Here is a 20287-nt window from a genome sequence, read left to right on the forward strand (position 1 = left end):
GCCATATTTATTATATTGTTCTGTTGTACTGTCATTAGTTTTGTCATGTTAGTTGTTGTAGAGTGGCTCTGGCTCCATGATATCCTCAGACAAACACCTCTGACTTGCCATAGAAAGCAGAATGAAGCCCCTGGTGAAGGAGAGCTGAAGATCTCCAACTACAAGCTCACATGAAGTGCAAATGAATCAACCTCAGAAGACTATCTGAAGACTTCATTGACTCATTTAACATCATTATCTGTAAGTCACGTCATTCTCTCTGACTTCAGTACAAAACTCATCAGTATTGAACTCTCTTGCTCAAGTTCTTTTCTATTCTGATGAAAGTCAATGGATATCATCTGTAACCACAGTGACAGTGACTACAGTAAATACCAAAGAAGAGTGAATTGCAAAAAAAAACAACAAAAAAAACACTCACCTGATACAGTCAGTGTAACTTCATTACTGATGTCTGATTTCTGTGAGTCTGATCTGTCTCCTCTACAGCTGTATTTACCACTGTAAGACACGTCGTCAGCTGTGAAACTCAACTCTGCTGCTGCTGTAGTTCTGTATGGATTGTGAGTGTTTCCATCTTTAAACCAGCTGTATGTCCACTGGATGCTTCTTCCTCCTTGTATGTCACACGTGAGAGTAACTTTCTCTTCTCTGAACACAGCCTGATCTGGCTTCACCTTCACCACAGGTTTGGGTCTCTCTGTATTAATACACACATGAGTAAATATTGAAACAGCATCACAGCAGAGTCCTGCACGTGGGCGGGTACTCTACGGGTGACCTGCTATATTTGATGTAAAGGATGGAATAATATTTACGGGTGCGGTGCTGGTGCGGGTCAGATGTGCGGTAGGCACGGGTTGACTGTGGGTCCAATAGCTATTTCGACTCAAGACAGCTGCATTTAAATGGCCCTGTCCTTATTTGTGTTCACGCTCTGTCTGAAGGACTTCATCTGATTGACAGCTATAGTGATTATATTAAAGGAAGCACACTTTGCCCACTTTATGTATTTAATATATTCACAATTTGAGTTTGAATCACTTTTTTAATTCTACTAAAAATAGGACCAGCGGCCAGGTAAACACTGCTGAGTTTCAGAAGAGACAACTGGTCTACATACTGTAATGCAATTTGGCAAAGAAAATTTGCTTTTTTTTTTACTGTATGGTAATGGTAACAATTTGCAATACTGGTGCAATAATATGCATTAACTCATGCTTAAATGGCCAGATAATCGCAATTTAATGTTTGACTCATCGAGAACTGAACCATTTACAGTATTAGTGTTTAATGCCTCAGCTATGAATGAACATTGCATATGATTAATAATTTAAGTAAACAATAAATTGTTAATTAAATGTGTCAATGTATGAATTCCCTAATAACATTATATTAATATTATATTAACTAATAATGTAAGTTCGTATGTTAATAACTGCAGTGGTCAAAGCTATGCACTTCAGCTTCCAGTTGTCTGCTTTTAATTAATCATTAGCGAATGATTTGCAAAGGTATCATTATGTTATGACTCTAACTGTTGAGGCACATGACTGTTAATTAATTGTTTAGTAAATATGCCATTGTGGCTATGGTTTTTGAATTATTTTTAAATCAGCTAGCGGTCCTGTGCCTCATCAGGTAAAGTCATAACATAATGGTACCTTTGCAAATCATTAGCTGGAGGATTAATTAAAGCAAACTACTGGAAGTTGAAGTGCACAGCTTTGACCATTGCGGTAACATTAATTTAACCTGTTAGTTAATTCTATATGTTATAAAGGAATTAATCCATGAGGTATCATTTAATAAATTGACAGTGTCACGGAACGCCGTGGAAAGATGAGTCTGGGTCCAAGTGCAGGTAAGGCTCCTTTAATTCAACACAGAAGGCCAACACGGCACAAAACAAAACAGAAAAGGACTGGGATACAAAAACGGCAATGAGGTGCGTGTATCCCAGCCCAGAGCAAATGTCTCCGGAGGAAGACATTTGACAGCTTCGTGAGCGAGCACAGCTGTCTCGGGAGGAAAGTGAGCGAGCACAGCTGTCTCGGGAGGAATGTGAGCGAGCACCGCTGTCTCGGGAGCTTCGTGAGCGAACACCGCTCTCTCGGGGGCTTCGTGGGGGAGCACAGCTGTCTCCGGAGGAACGTGAGCGAGCACAGCTGTCTCGGGAGGAATGTGAGCGAGCACCGCTGTCTCGGGAGCTTCGTGAGTGGACACCGCTCTCTCGTGGGCTTCGTGAGCGAACACCGCTCTCTCGGGAGCCTCGTGAGCGAGCACAGCTGTCTCGGGGGCTTCGTGAGCGAACACCGCTCTCTCGGGAGCCTCGTGAGCGAGCACAGCTGTCTCGGGGGCTTCGTGAGCGAACACCGCTCTCTCGGGAGCCTCGTGAGCGAACACCGCTCTCTCGGGAGCCTCGTGAGCGAACACCGCTCTCTCGGGGGCTTCGTGGGGGAGCACAGCTGTCTCCGGAGGAACGTGAGCGAGCACAGCTGTCTCGGGAGGAACGTGAGCGGCCAACGCCGCTCGCACCGACATCAGCGAGGGTTCCCGCACGCTGCGCATCAGACCAGGACGCTCCGGAAGCGGGCGCGAGGCACTTGGAGCGCGGCCGCCGCCGTCCCCCGGATCGCCGCCTCGGGAGAACCGTGAACGGACTCCGCAGCTAACTCCAACCTGAAGGCTGAGCCGCTCACCTGCAGAGCCAGGTTAATGTAGTCCTCCAGCGACTCCCCGGGGTCCCAGTAATGTACCAGGGACTTGAAGGGCTCAGCCAGGCCTCCCCAGAAGAAGACCATGAGGCAGGTCTTCTCCGTCGCCGACTGACGAGCTCCTCTAATGAAGTCCCTGGCATAATCCTCCATGCTCTGGTCTCCCTGGCGGATGTGGAGGAACCTCCCTGCTGGACCCATCCTTGCTGGGTTCGTTCTGTCACGGAACGCTAAGAGGAGCGCCGTGGAAAGATGAGTCTGGGTCCAAGTGCAGGTAAGGCTCCTTTAATTCAACACAAAAGGCCAACACAGCACAAAACAAAACAGAAAAGGACTGGGATACAAAAACGGCAATGAGGTGCATGTATCCCAGCCCAGAGCAAACACTAGAAACCCGCCAAATACAATTAACAAATACATGAAATAACAATAACGAACCCAGGCAGAGTGGTGAGAGAGGGGAAACTATATATTCCGACAAATGGAGAACAGCTGGGAGTGTGATGAGTGTGACAGGTGTGTGTAATGGTGCGTGTGATGTGGCAGGTGTATGTGACTAGGTGAGGTGAGTCTGGGAGGAAGGGAGATGGTGACCTCTGGTAGCGACAGGGAGAAGCACAGGGCCCGGACTCGTGACAGACAGTATACTGTATTGTATTGCATACCAACATCACATTGCAATTCTCTGATATTTGAACGTTTCATTTACTTATGTAATTAATGAACATTGCATATGATTAATAGATTTAAGTAAACAATAATTTGTTAATTTACTCCTTTACTTACATACGTAACCGACACCTTAACTTTCAGTCGTCACTACAACATCAAGTCAGGTTAACCAACTGATTGGGATCCCTACCAAAGCACCACTGATGCTGCCCCTTCCAGCACCCTGCGTAAGTCTCCAGATCCCTTCTTGCCTAAGGCAAGATGATGGGACAGGGCTTAAGCAGAGGAAGTCTAATGCTGCTGTTCCACATGACCCAATCGGCGAGACTTAAATAACAAGCGTGGCTTTTCCACGGAACAGGGGGCACTGCAGAAGCCACTACCTTCCCGAAGGAGGTTTGTGAAAAATACGCATATGGACTCCATGGGTGTATGCATATGGAAATCTCTGGGGTGGCTTTTATAGACTTTATAGACTATGTTTTTTGAGGTGAAAACACAGGAGGATTCCGGCTCTACATTTAGGCTATAGAATCTAGCAAATGTGTTCAAAGACGCCCAGCCTGCAGCTCTACAAATATCTGTCAGCGAGGTGCCATATGCCAGTGGCCAGGAAGATGCAACACCTCCAGTAGAGTGAGCGGACAGGGCATGCCTTGAGCTTTGTAAGCCAATGTGATGGCATCCACTATCCAGTGGGCCATCCTCTGCTTGAAGACAGCCTTTCCTTTCTGCTGGCCTCCATAACAGACAAAGAGCTAATATTTCACAAAGCGTTTTAACACTAAAATTAGCTCCTAAATCTGTGAAAGTTTAGGAGAAGTTAAGAGGACTCCTAAGTCACTAAAACCAAGCCACAAACTATTCCTGAAATGGATGTTTCCGGTAATCTGCCTCTGAACATAGACATTTCTGTCGGGACCACTATCATCAAAATGATAGATACTCAGTATAAAGTTTTGGTTTGGAGGTATGGTTCTGTTCTGGGTAAAAAAACTCCCTGTCCATCCATGCAGCCTGTCATGAATGAGCAGGGAGAGCAGCAATAATAACCCCCCCAACACAAACGATAGGCCAGAACCGACTCAAACCACAACTGATGGCATTCTGAAAGAAGCATAACCTTCTGAAATAGCAGAGATTGGGGCAGTAGCCCCTTACAGGAGAAGGCAGCGAAGGGGTTCTCTTCTTTATAAGCAGCTAAGAAGAGCAGCAAGCCCCTTTAATGTACTACCTGAATACAGAAAACGCACTAAAAATTGGCAGCCTAATCTGCAGCAAACACAGCGTACTGCAGCCATATGAGTGAGCAATAAACGGTTCAGAGAGATTGCAGATTCTACCTGGCCTAAAAGCTTCAGCATCCATTTAAAAACTCTATAAAAACAGCATATAACAGCTCAAATCAACTCATCAGTTTACAGGTGTGTCGTCTCCCACTGACATTGTGCTCTTTGTGTTACGTGTCCTCAATCTGACAACCACGTGTAGAGCCCTGCATTTCGGCCCGGGACCGACAGGCCCCGACTTTTTTACACCTCTAGGGCCGGGCTTCTGGCCAATTTTCACGTCATAGTTCAGAAGCGGGCCATGCCTTGGGCCTGTTTTGGGTTTCTCCTTATTTTTATATTGTAGACATCCATCGATTAGTGATTAAAAAAATTGCAGCGCTGGGGGAAACAACACGAGACCGTGCTGCCGTGACTGAGAGCAGCTCGATGGTGTTTAGTGTCCAGCAGGTGCGCAAGTGACTTCAGCGCAGCTGAATACTTCTGCGTTCAAATGCACGCAATAGGCTAAAGCTTGCTGCAAAACCCCAGCAAACATAACCATGAATGTGTCTGCGGGAAATAGTAAGGGGATATTTGAATTATTTACTAATAAACTAATGTTTTCTGAGTCTGTGTCTCAAGGATGAAGTTGCTGATCCTGACTCGCCGTCTCCTCATTAGACGCGCCTTTAGAGAGAAATGCATCTTTATTGATTATGATTAAAATTATAATGAAAGAGTTTTTGTTTTCGATTTTTTTATTTTGTTAAGTAATAATTTAAAGCTTTCTATAGATATATTTATCATGTCTGTGAGGCATGTATTCGCTCAGCTTTGGTTCTCCTGTTCAAGACGGCAGAAAGCGCATCATGTTTGTTTTCTTTGTTTTATAAAAGAACTACCTTTTGTTGGTATTGTGAATGCACAGAAATACAAATAGACCCTTTACAGGTCCGAATGATGTATTACCCTTTATCAAAAAAAAAAAAAAAAGACGGCTTAGGCTATTTTAATTTGTTTCCACTGAAAACAATGCAAGTGTTTGTGCTGGTGTCTCCATGTCCTGCAGAGCGCGCTGTGCACATTATAGTATTATTATAGCGCAGGTTTAACGCTTAAACATTTTTATATACTTGAACTGTTTTGGTATATCTATAGATTTTATTTTAGGCAAGTCGTGATGATATGAGAAGGCTAAATTGATCAAACGTAGGCTATGATCAGCTCATGCAGCTGGCCGCTTGGTCGTTACTTTAAAAAAACAAAAACTTATAGGCTATTTAATTAACAAAAATGCTCCAAACGTTTCTAAATTAACTTATTAAAAAAACGAAACGAAATATAAGTTTGCCATTACACACAAAACTGAACTATTTTAATAGCTGAAACAGTAGTATAAACTGTTTTAGGAGAAGGGGGAAAAAAAGACGGGCTCGGGTCGGTAATTCTGATAAGCTGTCGGACGTGGGCCGGGCTAGGGCCTGAGCGTCTCGGGCCAGGGTCGGGCTAGGGCCTAAATTTGAGGCCCGTGCAGGGCTCTAACCACGTGAGCGAAGACAAAAATCCTTACCAATACACGCAATAGCTTTGCAACAAGCATGTTGCTTGCTTAATCACAGCATGTTGCAGTAGTCAGAGAAACTTAAGGAAATAGCGGTGCCAATAACTAGATGAATCAAAAAAGTCAAACAGGCGTGCACATCCCAACCACCCAGATCGGGCTCAGGTGCAGGACAACTAAGGAACTTGAACAAAGAAAAAGGAGAGAAGTCCGCACACTGAAAATAGCTGCTCCAAATGAATTTATTAACAGTAACATTTCGACCCTCAGGCCTTCATCAGGCTCAATACCCATGTGGAGTAAAATCAGCTTTAAATAGCAACAGGTAATCACCTTAATTAGGTCCACACAAAAAAAAAAAACATGTGACAAATAATACAAGTCATGTGACAAAAAAAACAAAAACCCAAAACAAAACAAAAATTCACATACAGCTTAACTAATAATCAACGACAAATTAAGTATTAGTTCAACCACTATAAAAAAGGCTTGATATCAAAATCCTCATTCAACCCTGATGGTGATAAAGTATTTAAGGTATAAATCCAAAAACATTCCCTCTGTAATAATTTCTTCTCGTAATCACCTCCTCTTGAGGGTTTAATTACCTTCTCTATACCGATATATTGTAAAACACTGACGTTATGGCCTACTTGTCTGAAATTAAACGCTATAGGACTACGCATATCTCCAGTTCTAATATTCCTGCAATGTTCGCAGATGCGAGTACGTAATTGTCTTGTCGTTTTACCAATATATGCAAGACCACAAGGGCAACAAATTAAATAGATCATATGAGTAGAAGCACAGGTAATAGTACCACGTATCGAAATATTGCGGCCAGTGTGTGGATGACTGAAGAAATTGCACTTATGTGTAAAGGCACACTGGACGCAATTGACACACCTGTAATTGCCTGGAGGAAGAGCTGGAATACGTTGTTTTTTTACGTGAAGGAAATTCAGATTTCACAAGCAAGTCACAAAGATTATTTTGAGGTTACACGTTATTTTGATAGTCCACTTTAGACATTCTACTAACTATAAGTAACTTTGTAAATACATGTCAACTACATGCCAACTAATTCTCATTAATTTGCAACTACATGTCTACTAACTCTCAGAGTAGACTGTTACGGTAGGTTTAGGGTTAGTAGAATAAGTTGATATATACTTGCAAAGTTTCTCATAGTCAGTATGTTGTATGTTGTGGAGCCATCAAAATAATGTGTTAGAAGATATTAAGCAGACAGTATACTAATACTCTAATGACTGCTAGTTGACATGTAGTTGCAAAGTTACTTACTGTTAGTAGAATGTCTAAAGTGGACTATCGAAATAAAGTGTTACCTATTTTGACGTTTAAAACCCAATTTTGGGTCATTTTTAAAAATACCTGATAATTTAGGATCACTTGAAATAATATGCCAATGCTTATTTAAGACTCTTGAAACTCCGCACCTAATGCTGAGTACTTAATAATACAAATAGGAGCATTAGAAAATTGTGTTTTATTATTATGTTTTGTTCGTAAGCACTGTATCCGAGATGTCTCATTTACTTTCTTCTTAGCATTATCGATCCATTCTTTACGGTAGCCACGATTCAAAAATCTTTTAGTTAAGTCATTAGATTGTTGAAAGTAAGATTCAACTGTGCTACAAACTCTACGTACATGCTTAAATTGACTGATAGGCAAACTCTTAATTAAAGGTCTAGGATGGAAACTATCGCTTCTTAAAATAATATTGCAATACGTTGGTTTTCGATACAGATCGGTATGGAGTTTCCCATCACATATGTATACACTAACATCAAGAAAACTGATGCTTACTGGATCGCATTCCATTGTAAAATTCACATGCTCAGCCCTTGAGTTAAGATAATTCAAAAACGTCAACATGTCTGTAGGTGTAGCCTTAGTAATCATAAAAATGTAATCAATATACCGTTTGTAAAGAAAAATCTTTGGAAAAAAAAATTGACTCATTTAAAATAGTCATTTTCAAAAACTCCCATATACAAACAAGCATAATTAGGTGCCATTTTACTACCCATTGTGGTGCCCTTCACTTGTAAATAAAAATCATCCTGAAAGCGAAAACAAATTGTTAGTCAAGACAATACTTGCTAAATCCAGTAAGCATTCTGTACTAGGTTTTACATCCACAGATCCTTGTGTTAAAAAGTATTCTAAAGCAAGTAAACCTTCAGTATGAAGAATGTTGGTATATAAACTCTGAACATAAAAAGTAGCAAGAAGCACATCATCAAAAGCAAAATCAACACCATATACAGATTCAATAAAATCCATAGTCTCTTACATAAGATGATAACATGGGTACAAATTATTTGATATAAAAATCCACATAAGAAGAAATGTTCTCAGTAAGACTACCAATACCGCTCACGATAGGACAACCTTTCAAAGGGGTATCTAGTCCTTTATGAACTTTGGGCAATGTATACTGTATATAATAGGTGTAATTGGAAAACCTACTTTAAGAAATTCATATTCATTTTTACTGAATTCACCGTTTTCAAAGTGTGACAATCACTTGGAATGAATACACGTTTTAAATTTATTAGTGGGATCAGCAGGTAAGAATTCATAAAAAACATGATCATCCAACTGTCTGCGAATTTCTTTTTCATAATCTGAAGCTCGTTGAAGTACAATAGCTCCACCCTTATCTGCAGGACGCACTACCACCGTATTGTCTTTACTAAGATCAAGTAAAGCATCCCTCTCAATTTTCGACAAATTGTTATAGACTTTATATTGCCTCTTATTCGTACATCTTTTTTTTTACATCTAATTCCACAAGTCTACAATAAGTGTCTAATGACTAATTTCTATTCTTAGATGGAATAAAGGTAGATTTCCTTTTAAAAGGAAGATGAGCCATAGACTGTTGAAGAGTAACACCCTGTGTGGTAACGGGCGGAACATCATTAGATGCGGACAACTGTTCACTTGTACCAAAGAACTCCCAAAGTCTCAATGTTCTAAAGAATTTGTGAAAGTCAATCATAGTGTCAAAATCATTAGTTTCAGTAGTAGGAATAAAGGAAAGTCTCTTGCTCAGAGCAGTAACACAAGGTTTTGAGAGTGACTTATCTGAAAAGTTCATTAATACATCCCCTGGTTGCTCCTTGTCATCCGTGGAGGTAGAGAAAGGCCTTTTCCGCTTGCCCCTTCTACATCTCTTCTTGATCGATTTACCCTTCGATCCATTCCATAACTGTCAGGCTGAGTACGGCCTAAAAAAGTGGAACCATTTCGCCGTCATCCAACAGGATCGGAGTCAGAATCACATGAGGTTGAAGAAGCCCAAGTTCTGTTATCACCAGGTTGTCTGTGCCTGCGAAAACCAGAGGTAGCAGCCCTACTGCGATGGAACGTATTAGACTCAGGTTTTCCATCCTTCCAAAAATATACCTTTCCATGTTGATAGTCACCATTGTCTCTTTCAAACTTTGTACGTTTAATAGCTCTGATCTCTTTAGACAACTCCGTTCGTCTAGATGAGCCATAAGAAGGAAGCATATTTTGAGAACAATCAGATGACCTAAACAACAGCAAAACATTAGCTTCTTGCTGTTGCAAATTTAACCAAGTACCAGCACTTGCAGTAACAACCAATAGTTTAAAGCAACAAGCAGGTTTAGCAACAAACATGATACTGAGCACTAGATAAGCCCTAAAAGCAAGCAAAATCCCAATACCCTAACGGCTTTAAAGCAGAGACCTTCTAAAATAGAATAGACAGGGGCAGCATGCCCTTTAAGAAGAAGAGAAGCAGCGAAGAGGTGCTCTTCTTTAATAAGCAGCTGAGAAGAGCAGCATGCCCCTTTAATGCAGTACAGCATATGGTCAATACCCGAAGTTTAGGCAACACCATGTTCCCCTTATCCAGATAATCGTTAGCATTAATAACCTTTGGCAGCAAAATCTACATATTGCCCGTGTAGTAACTTTATTACTATTATTTTAATTTTAGCTTTTAAGGAATCACTCTTAAGATTCTATATTTATATGATTAATTGATATTAATCAGAATGTCCAACTTATACCTTGTTAACGATACCTTATTAACGACTTGTCCAGCAAGCATTAAAATCAGCACGTTATTTCTTAACAATTTTGTTTATCTTATTCGTGGCCAACGATAAAACAAACCAAATAGTTATCAAATTCATGAGCGTAGGTAACGCGATCTTTGGCAAATAATTTCAGACTTGAAAAATCACATAGCAAAAGACATGAGATTTCTTAATAGAATCAAAGTTTATTTCACTACTCCAACACAATACTCCGCTAAACAACACAAAACAAAAAACAAAACAGAAGACTTAAACATCCACACATACAGGCAATGAGTTGTTTGGATCTGAAGAGAGTTCTAGGTTCTAATGCTCGTTTTAAGAATTCTCTTCTTCAACCTGAGGGAAATCATACGCATGTAACTCTTTTATCTTTACTCTTAATAGATAAATACAACCAATTTCAGCTGAATTAGAAAATATTGTTTTACTTGCTTTCAGTTGAGTTCAGTTCCTTCCCGGTTCAGGAAAGTCCGTGCGTGGATTGGCTGCTTGGGAGGTCGTCGTCACGAGCATACTCTTCAGTGGTTCGTTGGCTTCGTTCTGACTTGATGACGCTCCCAGGAAGTTGGTTTCAGTTTCTGAGGCTTAGATGTTAAAGTTTCTCTGGAATTCAACTGAGTCTTGATCGCTGTTCAATGCTCGGCCGTGATGTTAGTGGCATAAAGCGCTTAGCAGCGCGACCAGCGCGTGAGCAAGCAGAGAGAGACGAGTGAGTTGAGTTTCCGCCTGAGCCTGACTTCCTTAAAAACACTTGGGTGTCTGTCTTTAACGGGCCGATTTGGGATCCGCCCACGGGCGACTGAGCCAATCGGATTCTTCCTGTGGGGCGTTTGATCCAATCATAAGTGTTTCTGTAGGCCGGAGCTCCGCCCCACAAGGCTCAGTTTCCGTGCGTGAATCCTTTGTCGCATTATTCCATAACATGAAAAGCATATCCTAGCAGATTCCTATAAGTGTCCTAATTTATACATTATGATGGGAAAAGACAATTTTCATCCATACCAGATTATTGCTGATGAAATCAGCTCTCGTTCAACATCAAACATTAGATATTTGCATAACCAAAGTACATATATCAATTGTATCCATTACGCGGTTAAGCCATAGATGAAACAATCCTTAATTCTAAATAATCACACCAAGCTTATAAATGACATGAAAACAACCTTAATATATTGTATATATTGTTTTGGAGTATATTGCTTCAATAGCAGAAACTAGTATAATTTGTCCCTTTTAAAATACTTGAGCAAAGCATTGCGTCTCTTTGTCTGTTAATTCTTTGTCTTTGTCATTCCAAATGACAAGGTCTTGTCCTGTTTCTGGTTGAATTATGCTTAAGTGATAAGAAACAAACATGGAGTCCTGTTTTAAATAAATTCCAGATTTTTCCACACATATGCCCCTTTGTTTTGGGAGCAGAGCAGGATGCTTGAGCGCAGTGCTGGTCGATAATTAACTTTAGGACCACAGATAGTGAAAGTATTTTTTTTCTTCCGGAATGTTGGCATCCTGTTAACAGACCTGTGTATGTGTTCTTGTTTTCGACCAAGCTCTACACCCGTTAGTATCAGGCACATTACAGGTACACTAATTAAAGCAACAGCATATCACTACCTTAAATCACAGCGTTTTGGAAATAAAGGTAGGATAAGTTTAATGAAACAGATTTCACAATACTAGATGAGTCTTAAGCAGCAAGCCCATTTCATGTCAGACAGCCTTAAACAACAGATTAAAAATAAGTTTAACTGGGTAATGTTACCAGCGTGTCAAAATACAACCAATGAGCCTAAAGCAACAGCATGCCTAGCAAACAAACATGCTACTGAACAACTGCCTTAAGCAACGAGCAATATTTGATGATAGCATAATTGTCAACATAGCATAAGGCAATGAGAATGAAAAAAGAACTTAGCTTAGCTTCGTGAAGACATTCAGAGATGAATAAAGGGTTAAATGTTCAGTTGTTACGTAGATGCTTTAACCCTCCTTGATATCTTTGCTTCTTAAAGCAAGGAAAGCAGATCTTGTGTAAAGTGTTGTTGATGCAGACACATTAGCACAACTTCAGCGAATTGAGGGCATTGCAGGCAAAGAGTCTACACCAATGATATATCGTTGTGAGAAGCAGTGCTTGCTCAGGTCACTTCCGAGTCTATCAGCTTATCAATCACAGTGAATTTGCATTCAAGTTCACGAACTTGAATCTGGTGAGAACTCTGTGAGAAACAAACCCATGAACATTCCTGAATGAAAGCTTTCCCATAGAGATGGAATTTGCTGTCTAATTTGCTCCTGAGCAAGTGGGAAAAGCTGCTGATTAATACTGAATAGAGCTTATATAGGAATGCCGGGATAGGTGTCATATTTCTATAGGTAGATGCGATCAGCTGAGAATCAGCTGATGCAAGCTTGACTCACGTGACCTGTCAGAACTAACGCTAATGCTCAATTTTTAGAAACATTTGAGGATAATGACCTTTTAAAATGGTAAAGTTTTCCTTTGATTAAATCCTTGTTTTCATTAAGCAGTTGGACAAGAAGTAACAGTTCTTTTCGTGTCCAGTTTTTTGGAGGTTTTTTTACGTTTGTATTTATCACTGTCAGCCATGAATTTTCTACTCTGTTAATTAAAAGGCTTTTTATATGCATATCCGCTAATTGTTTTTGAGAAGCGTACATGTAAGAGTCTTACAATTAGGTAAATATATTCTTGTTTAATTAGTGAGACGTATCCTGCATTTTAAAATCTTTATTTTTAAGTTTATTTATATAGCACATTTCATACATAATGGTAATTCAAAGTGCTTTACATAAAAGGAAGTAAATAATCATAAAAAATAATCACAACAGTAAAACCAGAAATTAAATTTTTTTTTAAATGATTTAAAATTTGATTTAAAATGCATTTTATGTATAATCATTTTTATTTCTAACTGTTCTAAATTCAGTGCAGTCAGTTCGGACATAGCACAGTGCTCATTCAACAAATGCACAGCTAAATAGATTAGTTTTGAGTCTGGATTTAAATGTGGCTAATGTTTTAGCACATCTGATCTCTTCTGAAAGCTGGTTCCAACTGCGGGCGACATAATAGCTAAAAGCGGACTCCCCTTGTTTTATGTGAACCCTTGGTATTTCTAACTGACTCGATCCTAATGATCTGAGTGGTCTGTTAGGTTTATATTCAGTGAGCATATCTGCAACGTATTCAGGTCCTATGCCATTGAGTGACTTATAAATGAGTAAAAGTACTTTAAAATCAATCCTAAATGTAACTGGAAGCCAGTGTAAGGACCTGAGGACTGGTGTGATATGCTCAGATTTTCTGGTTCTAGTCAGAATCCTGGCAGCAGCGTTCTGGATGAGCTGCAGCTGTCTAATGGTCTTCTTTGGAAGGCCGGTGAGGAGACCATTACAATAATCCACCCTGCTGGTGATAAAGGCATGAACAAATTTCTCCAAATCTTGACTGGAAACAAAACATCTAATTCTTGCAATGTTTTTGAGATGATAGTATGCTGATTTAATTACTGCTTTGACATGACTACTGAAACCAAGGTCTGTCTCCAGAATCACACCAAGATTCTTGACTTGATTTTTAGTTGTTTGACCCCTAGAGTCAAGGTATGCATTCGCCTTGAGAACTTCACCTTTGTTTCCAACTGCAATGACTTCAGTTTTCTCCTTGTTTAACTGAAGAATGTTCTGGCACATCCAACTGTTAATTTCATCAATGCATTGGCAGAGGGAGTCAATGGGGCTGTAGTCATTTGGAGATAAGGCTAGGCTAATCTGGGTATCATCAGCATAGCTGTGATAGGCAATTTGGTTCTTTCTCATTATTTGACTTAGTGGGAGCATATACAGACTAAACAAGAGCGGTGCAAGAATTGAGCCTTGCCAGAATTAAAGCGAATATCATTTATTATCTTAATGAGTGCTGTCTCTGTGCTGTGCTGTGATGTGCTCGGAAACCAGATTGAAAATTGTCCAGGTATCCATTTGAGTTTAAGCAGTTGTTCAGCTGATTAAAAACTACCATTTCAATAATCTTACCTATGAAAGGAAGATTTGATATTGGTCTATAGTTGCTCAACATAGTGTTATCAAGATTGCACTTTTTCAGAAGGAGCTTAACAACTGCAGTTTTCAGGGAGTTTGGAAAAGTCCCAGAAAGAAGTGAGGCGTTCACCACTTCTAAGAGATCTGCTTCTAATCAGTTAAGGACACTTTTGAAAAAAAGATGTGGGAAGTGTGTCAAGATAGCAGAATGACGATTTGAGGTGCTGTACTATTTCTTCCAAAATGTTGCTATCAATTGCTTCAAAAACAGGCATAGTCATAGGTAAGATAAAATGTTTTGTGAATACAGGCCTTGATCCCTGAAGGGAGTGGTAGGAACCTTTGGCCATAGGCGGGATGGGGTTGTAGAGTTAAATAGGCATCAGCAGGCCTGAACTCTAGGCATGATTCGTCAAACAAAAATGCCTGCAGGTCCCCTACCCTCTTGATGGAGGTCAATACAGTTAGGAGCAAAGTTTTCAAAGAAACAAACTTCAGCTCTACCGACTGCAAGGGCTTGAACAGGACTCTCTGAAATGATCTCAGCATCACAGTCAAGTCCCAAGAGGATATGGAGGGAGGCTGAGGAGGACTTAACAGTCTTGTCCCCCTAAGGAACCTGACGACCAGATTGTGCTTACTTATCGACCTGCCTTCTATGAGGTCATGATAGGCGGATAATGCAGCCACATATACTTTCAGGGTGAATGGAGAAAGTCTTCGCTCCAACCCTTGCTGCAGGAAGGAAAGCATTTACGGTGCCATCAATGACCTAGTGAGCTCCTCGTGCACCACTGGGAAGAAAGGAACTGGGGCAGGATGCTGAGAACCAGCGCAAGCCTCCCTGAGAAACCTATTGTCCAACCTCGATGGCTCGGGACATGGTGGAGGGTTTCACTCGAGACCTACCCTGTCGGTGGCCTGGCTGAGCATAACCATCATCTCTGGGGCAAACTCGGACAACACTACCCTTCCAAAAGGGGGCAACGCAGTTCAATCCTCATCCGTAGATTCAAGATTCAAGATTCAAGATTCAAGAGTTTTATTCGTCACATACACAATTATACAGAGTATAACCAGCAGTGAAATGTAGGTCAGGTCCGCTCCAAGGACAGTGCAATTATAAAGTATACAAATATTAAGAGAAGAAAAGTAGAAAAAAATAAAAAAAATAAAATAAAATAAAAAGAATAAAATAAAAAGATAGATAAAAAATATAAATATAAATGTGCAGGTCAGTATGTTGTTGACTTAAATAGTACTAAGAGGAATGTGCAAAATAATGTGCAAAAAAGTTGTACAGGGTATATAATAGCAGCAATATGAGGTAGAGAAAAATTATGAATAGCTTATTGATATGGTGATATTTACATGGAGTCAAGTGATGTTATGACACAGAGTTAGAGTTTAGGAGCCTGATGGCCTGGGGGAAGAAGCTCCTCCTAAGTCTCTCAGTTTTTGCCATCAGGCTACGGAAGCGCTTACCAGATGGAAGCAAAGTGAATAGCTGGTTACCAGGGTGATTTGAGTCCTTGATTATTTTGACAGCTCTATTTTTGCAGCGTTTGAGGTAGATGTCCTGCAGAGAGGGGAGAGCAGACCCTGAGATGCGCTCAGCTAAGCGCACAACTCTCTGTAGTGCTTTGCAGTCCTGATTGGAGCTGTTTCCATACCACACTGAGATGCACTGAGTCAATACACTTTCTATGGTCCCTGAATAGAAAGTTTTCAGGATTGCTGGTGAGACCCTGAATTTCCTCAGCTGTCGCAGATGGTACAGTCTTTGCCTGGCTTTCTTTACCTGAGTTTGGATGTGTGTAGTCCAAGTCAGGTTCTCGGAGATGTTTACACCGAGGTACTTGAAGCTACTCACCCTCTCCACAGGGGTCCCACTGATCATAAGAGGTGTGTAGGGCTGCTGCTGTCTCTTCCTGAAGTCCATGATCAGCTCTTTAGTTTTGCTCACATTCAGAGAGAGACAGTTGTCCTGGCACCATGATGTGAGTCTCTCTACCTCGTCCAAGTATGCGGTCTCATCGTTGTTGGAGATGAGGCCCAGAACCACAGTATCATCAGCGAATTTGACAATAGATGTGGAGCTGTGAGAGGACACGCAGTCATGCGTGTAGAGAGAGTAGAGCAGGGGACTCAGGACACAGCCCTGTGGGGCTCCTATGTTCAGAGTGATGGAGTTTGAGGTGAACTGGCCAACTTTCACCACTTGAGGTCTGCCGGTGAGGAAGTCTTGAATCCAGTCACAGAGTGAGGAGTTTAGGCCGAGGTCTGTGAGTTTAGATGCCAGCTTGATGGGGACTATAGTGTTGAAAGCTGAGCTATAGTAAATGAATAGCAGCCTTACATAATTTCCATTGTTGCTATCCAAGTGTGTGAGGGAAGAGTGGAGAACGTGAGAAATGGCATCGTCCGTGGATCTGTTTGGGCGATAGGCAAACTGAAGAGGGTCCAGAGTATCAGGGATGGAGGAGCAAATGTGGCTCTTTACAAGTCTCTCAAAAACCTTCATGACTATAGATGTGAGGGCAACTGGGCGATAGTCATTCAGGCAAGAGGGTTTATTGTTCTTTGGCACAGGGATAATGATGGATTTTTTGAATGAGGTGGGAACCACGGCGGTAGCAAGGGACTCATTAAAGATAGAAGTGAACAAACCAGCGAGCTGATCGGCGCAGGACCTCAGAACACGGCCGGTTATCCCATCAGGTCCGGCTGCTTTCCTGACGTTCACTCTCTTTAGCGCCCTCCGAACCTCATCCTCTGACACGGTGATTACAGGATCATCGCTGCTCTGCCTGTTGCTTCCAGACGCGCTGGTCGGCAGAAACGCGCCACCGCCGGTGCCATCGAAGCGGCCGTAGAAGATGTTTAACTCGTCGGCCAGCAACGGATCTGCTCTCACCTCCGCGGAGGATTTGTTTCCGAAGTCACAGATGGTCCTCAGTCCCTGCCACATCCGTCGAGAGTCGTTGAGCTGGAAATGAGACTCAATTCTCTCTCTGTATCTGTGTTTGGCGGCTCTTACTGCGCGTCGGAGAGCATAGCACGATGCTTTGTACTCGCTCGTATTCCCAGACAGAAGAGCCTCATTGTAAGCGGCGGTGCGTGTGTTAACCGCGGCACGGATTGTTCTGTCCACCCACGGTTTCTGATTGGAGAATGTCCTTATCGTTATTGTTTCTGTAGCTTGCTCGGTTAGCGTGTTTACGAAGCTTAATGCTACATCCGTGAACTCGCTGACGTCAGAAGAACTCGCCCGGAACATGTCCCAGTCGACGTCATCAAGCGCCGCCTGCAGCATAGTCTCTGAGTGGGAGGACCAGCGCGTCACTACTCTCTGCACCGGAGGTTCCTGAACGAGCCTTTGTTTGTATCTCGGTGTTAGAAAGATGGCGGCATGATCCGATTTGCCAAAAGCCGGTAGTGAGCGGGCTTTGTAGGCATCCTTGAACTGAGTGTAGCAATGATCCAGTGTGTTTGGTCCTCTAGTTGGACAGGATAGAGAGGTTTCACTCTCCAATGCAGCGATGGTCATCTGTACATCCGACGGTGCCCAAAAGAACAGACTGGTACACATCCCGTGGATGGTCCAGCATGTTCCTTCAGCTAATATGCTTGCTTCTGTGCGCCGTAGGGATGAGGGTACCTAGCGGGTTGATCCTAAGAAAAGATCTTGTATCTTATACCTGATACAATAATGTAACGTAATTGTCTCGAATGAAGACGCAATATTTTATTGAATCAAAAAAATTAGCAGAAATATCTAATTATATGAACAGCAAAAAACTAGCAAGCTTAAGGCCTAACAATTATAATTAGACGGGGGAAAATAAGATAAGGATGGTGAAACTGCGGTAAACAAATTCAAACAGAAAGAGTGCACAAAGTCATGGAAACTTAAAAATTGTTCTGGTTTCAAAGCTTAATGCTATGAAAAACTTTGTGGTTTATATCTCACAACGACGTGAGGAAACCTAGAACAGTAGCACCGTTAAACATGTAGGTAGATGAAAAATGTTAAATATAAACTAGAATGCAGCTCTGATGTGACTTATCTCAGTAATAAAGTCGCATTTGCTATTATTGGAATTTATGACGTGTTAAAACGCGTCGGTATACTGCAGATGAGGACAAAAACTGCTTTTCATAAAAAGAAGAAGAAAATACTGAGACATCTGTTTTCTGGGGTCTGGCTTAAAAGACAGACGTCGAAAACGTGGGTATCACAGCATTGGTGTGGACAAAATAAAAAAGACATGAATCGTCCCACCTTTCACTTAAAATGACATAGCAACTGTAAGTAAGACGCATCAACTGTAAGAGACATACGCAAAAGAAACGCGTATCTGCGTATGTACTGTGAAATGCGTAGCTTCAAGCGTAGTAGTTAGAAAAGTTTGAAGTGAAATAGTTGTATGTAGGTAACAGAAAGACACAAAAGCCCGCTTTTGTCTTGTGAACGCTCACATCGTAGACAGACCAGAAAGATGTCCTAAAAGAAATATAATTTGTTTAGTCTTAAGCAGTGTCATGTAGAAGGACTTTCATTTAATTGTTGTTGTATTTCTTTTGAGAATTTAACCCTGTTAACCCTAATTACAGAATAATGCAATATCGGAAAACTATCAGACAAATCTGAACTTAAAACACAGGATTTCATTTTTTCACTTAGAGAATTTGTTAAAATTTTCTTTACCTCTTGCAGGTTTATGACTGAATAAGAGGATAACAACAACTAGAATAAAGAATATAGCTAAAATCTGCATTAAGGGTCTCAAATGTCTCGGAACCGGTATGTTATTGTGGCGAAGAATAATAATTTTGTCCTCCCTCCCGAAACATTACATAAGAGGAATGTATTGAAATGGTAGTTTAACAAGTTTGAAATGTTTTAATGTTCCTGTTTAACTGTATTATATTCAGCATGCTGTAAATAAAGCGGTTAAATAAGCTCATAGTAGGCTATTATTTCAGTTAATTCCGTAATAACAAACGTACTTCAGTGCGTACTTCAGTGGTTCTTTGTGCGATTTCATAATAAAAGCATCTAAATTGTTAACAGATTATTATCTTTACATTAAAACTTAATAAAAACATTAAGTAACAAGTTAATATGTTATCCGTCCTTTTACACACATTTGGTGCACTATTGATTTTAAGAGCATATGATTTATCGTTCGTGCAGATTATATTTTAAAGTTGTTAAGCCAAATCAATGAGTTTATAAGACCGGTTTTATTCTTTCTACAGACTTATACTTCAGACATGTAGAACACATCCGCGTTTATGTGTAGGCTACTCAATATCGGACAGATCGTGACTCGTATCCGACATGAAGGATCGGTGAATGAAACCACGACCCCAAACATGCGAATCGATTCTTTCCCACAGTTCGGTTCAGTGAACTGGTTCAAAGAACCAATTCATTGTCTCCTTAAGTCATCTCGCTGTGATGCCGGTATACATTTCTTTTCTAACAACTCAGGGTCGTTTTATATCAGTGAAACATTTTTTTCACATTTTTTACTTTATTTTAATGTTTCACTGATATAAAACGACCCTGAGTTGTTAGAAAAGAAATGTATACCGGCATCACAGCGAGATGACTTAAGGAGACAATGAATTGGTTCTTTGAACCAGTTCACTGAACCGAACTGTGGGAAAGAATCGATTCGCAGAAATTAATCGGGCTTTGCATCGCTAACAGAGATCACAAAAAGGGTTTGTATCATCACAACACAGAAGGTGCGTATACTTCACAAAAAGTGTGGAAATGCGTTTCTTTTTATATATGGCATCTGAGTGCGCGTATGATCAAAAGTCCAACGATTTAGAGCGCTGTCACCTACGAGCATTTTGGGATAGGGATCCCCG

At 40.9% G+C, this 20287-nt stretch overlaps 1 protein-coding gene across 2 annotated transcripts in view; it reads right to left on the reverse strand.

The window, feature by feature from the left end:
• LOC306868694 (Fc receptor-like protein 5) overlaps positions 1-20287 on the reverse strand; it is a 188114-nt gene that overhangs the window by 82250 nt on the left and 85577 nt on the right. For both annotated transcript variants that reach the window (XM_079414985.1, XM_079414984.1), the window contains exon 15: positions 422-700. In XM_079414985.1, coding sequence (XP_079271111.1) covers positions 422-700 — 279 coding nt within the window. The remainder of the gene's footprint in view (positions 1-421; positions 701-20287) is intronic.

The sequence above is a fragment of the Barbus barbus genome, assembly GCF_936440315.1.
Source record: "Barbus barbus genome assembly, chromosome: 4".
Classification (NCBI taxonomy): Eukaryota; Metazoa; Chordata; class Actinopteri; order Cypriniformes; family Cyprinidae; genus Barbus; species Barbus barbus.